At 37.3% G+C, this 13,576-nt stretch overlaps 2 protein-coding genes across 2 annotated transcripts; one reads left to right on the top strand and one right to left on the bottom strand.

Annotated features, from left to right (window-relative positions):
* The first annotated feature begins 8,440 nt into the window (after positions 1–8,440).
* Positions 8,441–9,445, top strand: LOC131298688 (uncharacterized). The gene has a single exon (XM_058324165.1). The coding sequence runs from the start codon at positions 8,441–8,443 to the stop codon at positions 9,443–9,445; it is 1,005 nt and encodes a 334-aa protein (XP_058180148.1).
* A 1,752-nt stretch (positions 9,446–11,197) lies between these two features.
* LOC131298095 (uncharacterized) lies at positions 11,198–12,607 on the bottom strand. The gene has a single exon (XM_058323392.1). The coding sequence runs from the start codon at positions 12,497–12,499 to the stop codon at positions 11,522–11,524; it is 978 nt and encodes a 325-aa protein (XP_058179375.1). The 5' UTR covers positions 12,500–12,607; the 3' UTR covers positions 11,198–11,521.
* Between the last annotated feature and the right edge of the window lie 969 nt (positions 12,608–13,576).

The raw sequence follows: 13,576 nt of genomic DNA, 5'->3' as shown, positions 1-13,576 counted from the left end.
GTAAATCCACCATGAACTTGTTCTTAAAAAGGAACCCCACCATGAACTAGGTCCTCCCCAAAACTTGGGTATCCTTTAGAGCCCAAAACCCATAAATGAACTAAACATTATATACCACTTGAAATTCTTTCAACTTTTCCAATTAAGTTTTATATACCACAAGGGTAGTATAGGCAAATATAAAATAAGAGGATGAAAAGTTAAAGCAAGATGAGTGGTAGGATTAAAACTTAAAGTGAGCCCTCCACTTAGGACCCTAAGCCAAATTTGGCTTTGTTAAGATATTTTATCCTTGAACAGGTATTTGGTCACTCCAAGATTGGTTTTGGACTATTTAATTGATCTTAGGTAGCATCATCTGCTTATAAATCCAGTTTGACTTGAATAAAAATATGATACAATAGGCAAATGACAACAATTTTTTTTTTTGAACGCCAGGCGAAGAACAACATGATGAGATATAAATCATCACTTTATACTTGCCACAATTTTTAAAACCAAAAGGACAATCCAACATTGATTTATAAGTGGTTAGAAATGTTTTGTAAATTGTGACGATCCCTAGCATGCAGCATCACAATATTCCAACCCCATATTTATCCAACGAAAATGATTGATGACGAAAGAATACATACACATAGATGTAAAACTCATTTTCATAGAATAAGCTAGATTGAATTAATTAATCAATACGTTGATAAATTAGGTTGGTTTGATCAGCAAAGTTACGAATGCTGATTTAAAACTCATTTTCATAGAATAAGCTAGATTGAATTAATTTATCAATACGTTGATTTTCAAGTCAATGTCATTGAACGTAAGCTGAAATCAATCATGTATACTATAAGCAAATCTAGTGGAAGAAGTCTCAGGCCTATAAAGCCTCATCCCTAGTTTTTAGAATTTTGCTTTTCTTTAATGTTTTTGAGAGAGAGAGAGAGAGAGGTGGTGTAAAAAGAATAGAACATTAGATGGCGTTAGAATTTTTAGTCGCGATAACCTTTTTAGGCGTAAGTGTACACCATCCCCCCTTTGCCCAATTTGCAATAAGGAAAAGGAGATAATAGAGCACATTTTGTTTCACTGTCCATGGATGCGGGTAGTGTGGTTCAGGAGTGGTAAAACTTTCTGGATTTTGGACCATCAGATTACTGCAGCAGATTGGTTGATAGATGAATTATTGTGTGGAAACTTGACAAATGATGTTTTCCCTAGAAATGGCGGGCGCGCATGATCTTTCAGTTATGCTAGGCTATTTGAAAAGCGAGGAATGCATTTGTTTTCAATGGTAACTTTCCTAATCCGGAGGGCACTATTGAGATAGCGTATGTGGCCAATAATGATTACTTACAAGCTGCGGTTTTAGGTGCTAATTCGGGAGGCCATTTCAAAATCTCCTCGGGAGGTTAGGTGGATCCTCCCCCCCCCCCCCCACCACCACTTCAATTCAATTAAAATCAATTGTGATGGAGCTTACTCATCCTCCCGTCGCAAGGTTGCATTAGGCATTATTGTTAGAGACAGTGGTGGATTAGCTCAGTTTTAGAAGGTTGGAGAGTAGCAGTTTCATCAGCCATTTCCATTAAGGCTTGGGCTCTCCGTATTGCCTGTATTGCAGCAATGGACAGAGAATACTCACATGTGGTGTTTGAATCGAACTGTTTGGAACTGATCAGTTGCTTCAGAGATCCAACCCCTCCATGTCCGTGGAAAATTATTGTACTAGTGGAGGATCTTAAGAACTGGGCTGTCAATAGGAAAGTTTTGTTCTTACCGGGTTGTATTCCGCCTTAACTAGATAAGTTACTCGTTAGAAATGTAATCAGTTGATCTTGCTTTTATATGAATATGATCTTGTCAAAGGAAAAAAAAAATCCTCTCGTATATTTCTTTGATTTGCATTAACTTCATAAAAATAGAATTTTCTTTGTTGCATTTTTGTATTTACGAAAAATTATCTTTAGCGATGTTCCAAGCCAAACAATTTTTTGTCTTTCCTTCTCCCATGAGTCCCATTCCCCTATATATTGCCTAGGTTTTGTTGCTTAACTCAGACGGCCGGCCATATTGCCTACGTTTTGTTGCTTGGCCGGCCATTGATTCCTTGCTCATATTGTTGTGAAATGTTGCTATTATTATTGATGTCATTGATGTGGATTTGCTTTTTACTTTGGGAGATGCAGCAGCAGCCTTATTCGTTATTACACTCTTGCTTGAAGTTTAATGATTTAGTAGGTCACCAATGGTAGCAGTGACCCTTCACACTGATGCAATTGATCTGCTCATATTCCTTCCAACCTAAACAACCTATGAGAGAGAGAGAGAGAGAGAGAGAGAGAGAGAGAGAGAGAGAGAGAGACACTAGGTAATCAACTACGTACTATGGGAATTAAGGTCAATTTCTCTGAGCTCACCAAATGCATCATAGCTCATGATTCTTTTCCCATGGCCCATGGGCCTAGCATCGGAGCTCAAGCCCATTTGACTCCAGCTTACCTCGGCTAGGCTTGAATTTTTTTAATTATGCCTTTGATCCATATGAAATGAAAAATTATTGAGCGCTCTTAAGAGACGGCCATATGGACTATGGTACCCAACACCATTCAATATTATACACTTTCTTTACATGGGTGTCCATGAGTAAGAGAGGGGTGGTTCTGAGAATCCCAGGGAACAAAGTTTTAAGGTAAAGAAGACAAGGGGTTAAAAACTCTTTATTCACTTGGACTTTTCAGAACCATTCTCTCTCTCAGAGCACAGTTTTCAATTAAAGGGCTATCACTTTGTGTCTATCACTTTTCACTATTTTTTTTTCAAATATAAGAAATTGTATTCAACTGTGAGGCGAAAACCTACACAACAGAGAGAAATCCTATGGAGGCAGATGAGCATCCACAGACCGGACAAACCATCAAAGAGAGCAATCAGAGCACAGTAAATGCAGCCCTATTTCAAACTCGCCTAGCGAGATCAGGTTCACAGAAAATAAAACTAATAGCAAGCACATGACCAACAAACCACTGGGCTAAATCCGGACATAAACCAGACTAAATCCGAACAGAAACGGACTAAATCCGGACAAAAATGAAATAAAGCAACAAAAATACACTCTCCGTTGTCGTTGAGCAGCCATTCTCTTGCCTGGCCTCTTACTGATCAAGCTCCCAAACCGGCGACCTAAGAAGCCACCAGGGACCACAAGGGTGCGGCGGCGAGCGGAGCAACAGCGAAAGACAAACGATTTTGGTGGAGAAGGGAAAAAAGAAACTAGATCTGAAGGCAGAGATTGATCCCTTCTCTCCCGCAGTCCAAATTAGGGTATAAACCTAAGGACGAACGAGGGAAAAAAGAAGAGGAAGTGTGACGGCTGTTTTAAAGCTAAAGAGAGGTGCTACCATTTTTAGAGAGAGAAAGGCAAGACAACGTTTTTATACTCACGCTTCCTTTGTTTCAGGCTATCACTCTGCGTTTATAACTTTTCACTTGTTATCTGGGAAAATTTCAAAAAAACCTCTGAACTTTCTGACAACTTGCAAAAAAACACCTGAACTTTCACTATTAACAAAAAAATACCTAAACTTAGCATTCCGTTAACAATTAGACCCCTGTCGTCTAATTCCGTTAGTTTGTAACGGATGGAGCTAACGGAAGGCGTTAACTTTTTTTTTTTTACTTTTTACATTCAAAAATTACTTTTAACTCTTTCTTTTTTTATTGATAAATAAATATGCAATAAAGTTCTTTTTTTCTTATTATTTATCAAAAATAATAATAATAAACTCCAAATAATAATAATAATATACCCACCGTTCTTTTTTTCAACTTTAATCTCTACAAATTTTGGAGTTCCTCACGATTGATTGTGATTACTTTTGTAGTTGTCTACACGTCAACTTTAGATTTATTTTGAAACAAACTCCATTTGGGAGATTGTTGGCTCGAATGCATTGTGGGTATAGGATGAACGGTGATACATTGTTTAAAGTTTCTATTGGCATATGCATGTTAGACAAATGACGTAAATTCAAAGTTAGTAATTCAGTAATCGGTGGATTAAGGCAAAAAAAGAAAATGCGATAAAAGAGGATGCAATAAGTGTCAATCTAAGGTTTGAAAGACACATTTTGGGTATGTGTGTAACTTTTTTGGTGTTGCATTGTGGTACTGTGTGACGTATCATTACTCACATTATGTTTTTCTCTACCTTATGCATTTTGTGTTTAAGCAAATAAGAAGTTGATTAGTGAAATGGAATAGGAAAAGAAAAATGGTCGTCTAAGAACCTAGAAAGCTTCTAAGTAGTTGAAATGAGAATGCGATAGGTGGTGTCTTAATAAGAATAGGTGTGAGATGTATCGTTGAACAACAAGGAATTAGATAAACTTTAATGGGTCAAATACAAGTGTAAAGTATGAGTTCGTTGGTTTCCATAATGGTGGTGTTCCTTATCGTATGTTTCTATGTTATCTGAATTCTCGTTTCTCGGATGTGCCTGTCATCTCATTTGCACAAAGTTTGTAGAGATTTTTCTATTGGGCAAGTGTACGCTCAACCCTTTATTTATAGGTACCAATCAAGATGTATAGTATGGAGTATCGGGGTGCATTGCCGAAAGTGTTTGAAAGTATATTTAAAGAGAGCTTCTTTATCATTTTATTGAATTAAATGAAAAATGTAACTTTGTATAAGTCTTTTGATTTCAATACTTATGAAATGTTGATGTAATCTATTGACAGGGAGTTTTGAAAAGGACATTTGTGTTATGTAGGGATTTGGCATGTCATGTATGAGTTCATATGTATGGAGAAGGACAAAGGTTTATTTATTAGAAATCTATTAATATTATGTTCAAAATCGAGGGCGTGACATTGTAGGGTTCTCAATTGAATTTATGATAGTATTTAATGAAATTAGGCTATTCAATTTCATCAATATAGTTTATAGTGTGATATATGACATAATTTGTAAATCTAACAACTAATAGTATTGATACTAATATACTTGACAGCGATCAGTGAACGAGAATTGATTTATTTGTAATTGATTGATCTGGTTATATGTTCAACCAATTGATTAGACGATTTGAATCGATTAAGATCATATTTGGCAGATGTGGTAGTTAACAATGATGTTAATTGATAGAAATTAGTGAAGATAATACAATTAGCTAAAGTAGGCTGGCTAATTTGTTTAATTGCTTAACCATTGAGGTTAACATTGATCACTTGGCAAATGAATGAGTAACAGTCTTTGTGGTTAATATTGATCACTTGGCAAATGTAGAAGTAACTACTAATGAACCAATAAATTGAAATATCTCATTTATTTATTCTTTTTTTAAAGTAATTTTATTAATAAAAATGCTTTTATTTAATTTATCATAAAAGTAATACAAGTAGATCCAAATAAAATTTAATGTGATAGGTACTATGACATTAATGATGATGCATAAATGTATACCTACCGGTCATTAATGTCATACTTACCAGAGAATAAGGCTTACTTACCAAAGCATAAGGCTTACTTACCAAAGCATAAGGCTATAGATACCATAAAAATTGATTTTTTTACGCTGAACTAATATTCGTTGATAGCACTTACCAAGTGGTTGACAATATTTACCATGAAATTAGGGAAAAACGACTATATGTTGAAACCAATTTTACCACACAAACTGATCACGTTTTGACAATTGCTTTATTTACCTACCACCAATTATGACATTAATGGTACTAGATTTCTCCATTCCTACCTTAAACCCTTCAAACTTATCCAGTCTAGCTCCTCTAGCTCCCATTCATCTCTCATTTTCTCAAAAAAAAATGAAGATTTAAGAAGAAGCTCCCCTTCTAACAAGTTGAAGAAGCTAACCAAGTAAGTTTTTGTTAAGAATAAACTGAATTTAGTTATGATTATTATCTCTTACCAACTTACCGAAAGACCATACGTTGAAGAATCTCGAAATAAGTGTTTCACAATAATCTAATGAAGCTTTCCAGATTTTTATGATTTTTTGTGGTTATACTTACCATCGCTTATGACTATACATACCATGTTTTAGGATATTTTTACTACAGATGAAAACTGTATTTAAAAAGTATCTGGACAATAAGTTCTTTGTATTTGTGGTAAGCATTTTTATGGAAATGGTAGGCACTCCCCGTAGGTAACATAGTTTTGCTTACCATACTGCTTGAATTTTTTAGCACTATCTATGTCATTTTTTACCACTAATTGTGAACCTATTTGTCTGGATCAAATTTTGAGAAATGAATGACAATATTCAGGGGAATGGAAAAACTGTAGTGATTGACATTTGTGACGAGTCTAGCAATGATGATCGAGTATATTCAACTAGTGAGCCAGTACTAGCTATTGATCGAATGGAAAGGCTGGACTCTCAACTGTCATAGTATGTTCAACTAGTGCCCATTAGTAAAGTTATGGTGTACCTGAAAAGCACCCTAGGAAGTTTCCTTTGTTTTCAAATACAATGTGTTTTCGTTTCCTCAAAAAAAAAAAAATACAAAATGTTACTTTCGAACTACGAATTGTTTAATTATCCACTCACTGTTGGACGATAAGCAAAGTAGACAATTTTGCCGACGTGATTTTAAAGGGCGTATCAAATACCCATATGCGTGTCTGTCAATTATTGCAAAGTGCCAAAGTGAATTGATAAGCAAGAGAAATTGGCTCCTAACTCAGTTGATAGGATAAGTAATGGAAACTTTATTTGGTAAGGATTCAAAATCCCACCTCCCGAATGAGTTGGGGAGAGAGAGTTCGAGCCTCTCTTTTCTAGAGTTTTTTAAAGATAGAGGGCCTCTTCAAAAGACGTCCCTATGAATTTAACTCTTTCGATCAATAGCTAGTATTGGTTCACTAATTGAACATACTATGACGGTTGAGAGTCCAACATACTATGACGGTTGAGAGCCCAGGCTAAGGTCTAATGTTGTAGATGAATCTTGTGCGTTGGATTCTAACCGTGGCTTATCCAATCTGGGTTGGGCTTACATTTTCGTACTGGTACAAAGGAGCAAGGACACGTCGCAAACAATTCAATGATGCTCGCACAGTAAACATTGTCTCAGAGAGAATATCATGGGGGCTAACTATCTCATTCCTAGGGGATGTAAACGAACCGAGCAGTTCGTGAGTTCAGCTCGATTTGGTTCGTTAAGGTTCGGCTCGTTCGACAAAAGCTCGGCTTGTTAAGGAATGCTCGACTTAATTAAAGAGGCTCGTTTAGTAAATGATTAAGTTTGGCTCGTTAAGGGCTTGGCTTGCTAAGAGCTAGAGCTCGCCAAAGCTCAGTTCGACTCGGCTCATTTACACTCATTCCTATGAAGCTTTAGACATGTGGCCTGTCATTCAAGATAAAGCGGCAGAGATATATGAGGACAAGTGGGGACACAGGGCCCCACGAAACATGTTTTTTTTTCTTTTTTTCTTTTTTCCATTTGTAAAAGGATACTCCTACATATATGTATGCATGTATTTATGTATCAAGTTCGACCGAGAAAAAATAATTGAGGGCATCGTAACATGGTGTCCCAATTCTCTTCTCCAACGCATATTCATGTGAGACTCAAGACTGAATGTATGATCTCACGTAGATATGTGATGAAAAGATTATTGGAGCACCACCTAACAATGTCTCAAAATCATTAAATAATTAATTATTCACAAGCAAGCCTTCATTTAGTGTACTTTCGCCTCCAAACGACCTCGTGTTTATGGATTTATAATTATGAATTATTACCTTATCACAAAAGGCAAATCAAGCGTTGTTTTTTTCACCTTCTCCTTTATTTCTTCATTTTTCTTCTTAAATCTACCTATAAGACCTCCCTCGTTTGTGTTGAAGGTGATTCTTGTAGATTTAGACCTAAACATTGAATATTTTAATTGGGAAACTTATAAATTTATCTACAGGATAAAATAATTTTTTTTTTCTTCTAGCTATTTTAAGATTATCGAGTCAAACACTTTTCAAATAAAATATGCCTTGAAGAAATAGTGCAAAGAAAATCAAAACATGTCACTTTCGTAAAAAAGAGATTGATAGTTTTCTTGTTCTTTCACAACAAAATCGCGTCTATATCCTGTGCCTCCATTGATGCGAATTTTTTACTACGCCACCGCTTATTGAGTGATATCGACTTATGGATGATAGCACATATATTTTTAACAACTTAGAGTGCGGGGAGCAATTTGAACATTTATTTCCAAATAATATTTAAGTTTAAGGAATAACCAGGATAAGCCATTCATTCTCCCTCTCTTTTTGTTTTTTTCAAGATAGTCAATAGATTCTCTAGGTTTATTTATTTATTTCTTTAAACAGAATTTCTCCCAATCAACTCAACCCATATATATAAACCCCCTTTTGAGAAACAACCCATTTCATATTTTTCCTTCTCAAAAAGCTCAAATGGAACAAAACTCATTAACATTTCCAATGGAGAGAAGCTTCAAAATCCTAAGGAGATCCATCCACAGTTTCATCAAGAACTACAACTACACCACCACCTCTCTCCTCCTTGCCTTCCCCTTCTCATCAGCACTCCTCTTCTCACAGTTCTTCCTCCCCTCCTCCCCTCTCTTCCTCACAATCCACAACCACCTCAATTCCCTCTTTGAAGCTGCTGGATTTCCCCCCTCATCACAACTCTTCACCATCCTCAACCATTACATCTCCCAAACTATCACTTCTTCCATCCTTGTCCTTCCCTTCACCCTCTCTTTCCTCCTCATTTCCAAGGCCTCCATAATCCATGACTTCCTCCATGATCATCAACAACAAAAGTCTTCTTTTGCCTCTTTCCTGTCCATCTACAACTCGATTCTTTCGACCCAAATTTGCAACTCTCTTCTCATACTCTCCGCGAACGCATCTTGTTTCTCTCTCTTGTTCGTCGCCTTCAGCTGTCTAGAAGCTTCCGGGTACTCCTCCGCCTCATCCCTCCTCTTCCTTTCTGCGACCGGAGCCATTCTCTACTCCATAATTCTTGGGAACTCCTTTATAGTGTGCAATTTAGCGTTGGTTACATCAGGAATGGATAAAAGCGGCGGCTTCTCAGCGATTCTCAAGGCATGTGTTTTGATACGAGGACGGACCGCGACAGCTCTGGCGCTGGCTATTCCGGTCAATATGGCTCTGGTAGCAGTTGAAGCCTTGTTCCATTACCGGGTGGTGACATCCTTTAATACTACCTCTTCTTCCACTGCTTTTGAAGGGATTTTTATCGCCTGGGTGTATACGATCATCGTGGTGATCGATACGATTGTGAACTACAAATTCTTTAAGAGCTGCAAAAGGGGCTTTCGGATAGACGAGGAGGGAGGATATGCTTACCTCGTTCGAATTGAAGGGCAAAATGGGAAGACTGTGGAAGAGCTTCCTTTGAGTTCTAAAGATGCAGACAACTTCATATAAGAAAACGCCATATATATGCGTATATGTTCGTTTGGATTATACTCAAAACATATAGGCAAATAAAGGTAATAGTAAGACCGGGGGAGGGACAAGTCGAGGTGCGCGTAAACTCATCCGGACACCACTGACCGTCGTAAAAAGAAGAAGAAGTTAAATTTAATCCTTTTGTTTTATATGTTTAAATGTTTATATGGGTATGTGTTATGTGTAATACCCTTTTCTCTCCTTGTAGATTGGGAGCTTTTACACACTGTTAAAGTACTTTTGAAGGTTTTTGTTGTCAGTTTGGACATTGGCTTTGATTGAATGAAAGCAATTATGAACTTGATTAATTTTGTGATTAATGTTATTTATCGAGAAACGACTACTACACATGTGATTTTAATTTTTAATACTCCAGGTACTATGCGGGATTGGAAGTACTGTTACACCTTAAAAGTAACAAGTGAACCACGCCTCCTGGCAAATGGGGTGATGCGTGATGAAATGATTACTCGGGCAATAGACCATGACGTCGTCTAAACACGAATTAGACCGTAGAGCCTGATTTTTGACTTCTCATAAAATGATTGCGCTACAACCCTTGGAACCATGATGTGGTCTAAACACGAATAAGATTGAAGGGCTTGATTTTTGACTTCTAATGAAATGATTGCGCGACAACCCTTGGTAAGAGTAAGCCTGTAAAAGTGATTCAAGATCGATTTCAATGCCATATAATATTGCGGGGAGTCTTTTATTAAGAAGCTCTTCAAATACGATAAATTAATGTCATCATACCTTTTTACATACGTTTTAGCTATTTTAAGTAGCTAATAAGCAGTGATCCTGTGTGGTGGACAGGACCTTAATTTATCTTTATAACAATTTTTACCTACTTATAGAATTTGATAAATTAGTACGATTTTCCCAACCATTATTCAAGGAAATAACAAAAAAAATAAAATATTACGACTTTGTGCTCGTGGAATGTGATTCATCGTTAAATCGACTCTTGATGGGTTCTACAAATTTCAAAATGATAATATGTGAAAGAGTAGCAAAGAATGACACTCAAACAAAGAACTTTTAGAAGCTATTTGCCAAATTAAAGATTTTGTTTACGGAGTACTAATACATTATTATGGTAAAACAAAAGTCGAATGTGATTCATCATTAAACTACGTTGTTTTGTTCTTGGTGTCTTTGGAAGATGAGATTGGTGCGCCGAATAGTCCGATGAGTAAGGAGGAAAGTGGGAGGAAAAAGTAGAGGAAAATGTACTATTCTCAAAACTTAATTTTTCTATTTTCCTCCTACTTTCTTTCTCAACCAAAAAGGGAAGGAATTTTTTTTCAATTTTGATTTCCTTTCTATATGTTCCGAATGGCCATACCACAAAATCCCTATCTCTTGTTACATTACTCGAATATCAAATTTATTGGTGTTCAACATACAACTTCGTATCGACAAGATTTATGAGATGAACGGTTTAAATTATTGTCGTTAGTCATGTGGAGCCCACAAAATGGGGTCTTGAGGGGTATGGTGGGGATGGAGTGTTGAGAGGAGCTGCTCCCTGTCCAATTTCCACCCTAAAACTTGCTACGTTTCATTTTTTAGTTTATCTCCATCAATCTCTGTTCTCCGCTCCTCTCTTTCCCCCAAATATCGGAACCCAAATTTCTTCAATGCCCGATTTTTCAGGTAGCAGCACCATTTGTCGCCACAATCTCGTCCACCATTGTTGCAAGTAATTAGAAACAATCTTAGTTTTTCCAGTTTTGAAGAATTCCTTTTTTTTTTTTTGATAATCGGATGTCTGGCCAACTTGCGTACACCTCGACTAATTCCAGATCCCAAAAATAACTAACGGGCGTAGCCCCCGTACTTTTACAATGTGTAAAAGGTGCCAATCTACAAGGAGAAAAAATGGTAGTACTACACATAACACATACCCATATGAACATTGAAACGTTTTTAAAAAAAAGGATTAAATTTAAATTACTATTATCTTTATTTGCCTATTCGTTTGTGGATACTCCAAGAGAATATGTATGCATCTGGAGTTTTCGTATACTGAATTTGTCTGCAACTTTAGAACTCAAGGAAGCTCTCCTCCATTGTCTTCCCATTTTGCCCTTCAATTCCAATCCGGTAAGCATATCCTCCCTCCTCATCTGTACGAAAACGTCTTTTGCAGCTCTTGAAGAATTCACAATTTACAATAGTATCGATCACTACGATGATCGAATACATATAAGCGATTAAAATGCCTTCGAGAGCAGTGGAAGAAGAGGCGGTGTGAAAAGCTCTCACCACCCGGTATTGAAACAAAGCTTCTACCGCTGCCAGAGCCATATTGACCGGAATCGCTAACGCCAGAGCTGTCGCGGTCCTTCCCCTTATCAAAACACATGCCTTGAGAATAGCTAAAAAGCCCCCCCTTTTGTCCATTCCCGATGCAACCAATGCTAAATTGCAAACTACGAACGAATTCGCAAGAATTATGGAGTAGAGAATGGCTCCGGCGGCAGAGAGGAAGAGAAGGGATGCGGTGGAGGAGTATCCGGAAGCTTCCAGACAATTGAAGGCGACGAAGAAGAGGGAGAAACAAGTTGCATTTGCGGAGAGTATGAGAAATGAGTTGCAAATTTGGGTCAAAAGAATTGAGTTGTAAATGGATAGAAAAGAGGAAAAAGAAGGGTTTTTGTGATCACTGAGAAAGTGGATTACGGAGGCCTTGGAAATGAGAAGGAAAGAGAGGGTAAAGGGAAGGAGAAGGATTGAAGAAGTGATTGTCTGGGAGATTTTGAGGTTGAGAATGGTGAAGAGTTGAGATGAGGGGGGAAATCCAGCAGCTTCAAAGAGGGAATTGAGGTGGTTGTGGATTGTGAAGAGGAAAGGGGAGGAGGGGAGGAGGAATTGTGAGATGAGAAGGGCTGTCGAGAAGGGGAAGGCAAGATGGAGAGAGATTGTGGTGAAGTAGTGGTAGTTTTTGAGGAAATGGTGGATTGATCTTCTTAGGATTTTGCAGCTTCTCTCCATGGGAAAGGTTGATGGGTCTTGTTCCATTTGGGTTTTTGAGATGGAAAAATGAGATGGGTTGTGTCTCAAATGGGGGTTTATGTATATTGATTGAGTAGAATGGGAGGCATTTTGATGTTTCCTCTCTCTCTCTCTCTCTCTCTCTCTCTCCGGAGTAGGTTGGTGTGTTGGGAGAACAGATTGGCCAACGACTAGAAACTAACTACTGCAGAGGTGGAGTGGCTTTTGAGCATTGTTTTTTACCAAGGGGCCGGATTTGTTTGGACTCGTTGTTTGGACTCGCAATCGAGCGCTGTAAACTCTTGTTTACGGCTGCTCCGAAAATAAGATTCTCTCTTTTATTACCGAATGTTCGGGCCAACTTGCGTACAACTCTACTAATTTCGGAGTCATGAAGGTAACGACCAGACAAACCCTCTAGTAGCCCTAAAATTCATAGTGTTTGGCCTCTATGAGATTCGAACATACAATCTCAAAAAGAACAAGTACGCATTACTTCAAATCCATTGGGCTAACTCTCGTATTTGTTGGCTCAAACAAAGATTCAGGTGAAGAGATGGAACCTAATCCAAAAGGTGAAGAATAAAAAAAAACTAATATTATAACGTATTAGACCTTTTCCCATGGCTTAGCTTTTTGAGGGTCTTGCTTGCTGATGCAAAGTTGGTGTTTTTGGTTTACTTAGAACATACCCTTTCGTACAATCACACTAACTAATCATTAAAGTTAGGATTAGTAGGACCTCTGCCTTTTCAATTATTATTCAACTACAAATACTTACACACATTTTATACACATACTCACATCTTTTAGCAGGACCTCTGCTTTTTCAATTATTATTCAACCACAAACACTTACACACACTTTACACACAAACTCACATCTTTTGGTGAGTGGGTTTATGCAAGTGTTTGTGATTGTAGAATGATTGCTGTTTTTTTAGCTTTTGTATTTTGGGTTCCAGTGGTTCCAATTAAACGGAGAATCTATTGACTCCATAAAAAACAAAAACAGAGAAAATGAAATTGAACTTCTATTGGATTGCTGTTTCTATATCAATTTGAAACTTAGATGTTATTCTTAAATGAGTATTTAGGTCGTTGA

This window comes from Rhododendron vialii, chromosome 8a (genome assembly GCF_030253575.1).
Source record: "Rhododendron vialii isolate Sample 1 chromosome 8a, ASM3025357v1".
Classification (NCBI taxonomy): Eukaryota; Viridiplantae; Streptophyta; class Magnoliopsida; order Ericales; family Ericaceae; genus Rhododendron; species Rhododendron vialii.
The sequence above is the reverse complement of the archived record's forward strand: the minus strand, read 5'-3'. Positions and strand labels throughout refer to the sequence as shown.

Coding starts and splice junctions, on each gene's coding strand:
- LOC131298688 (XM_058324165.1), top strand. CDS start 8,441: ATGGAACAAAACTCATTAACATTTCCAATGGAGAGAAGCTTCAAAATC.
- LOC131298095 (XM_058323392.1), bottom strand. CDS start 12,499: ATGGAACAAGACCCATCAACCTTTCCCATGGAGAGAAGCTGCAAAATC.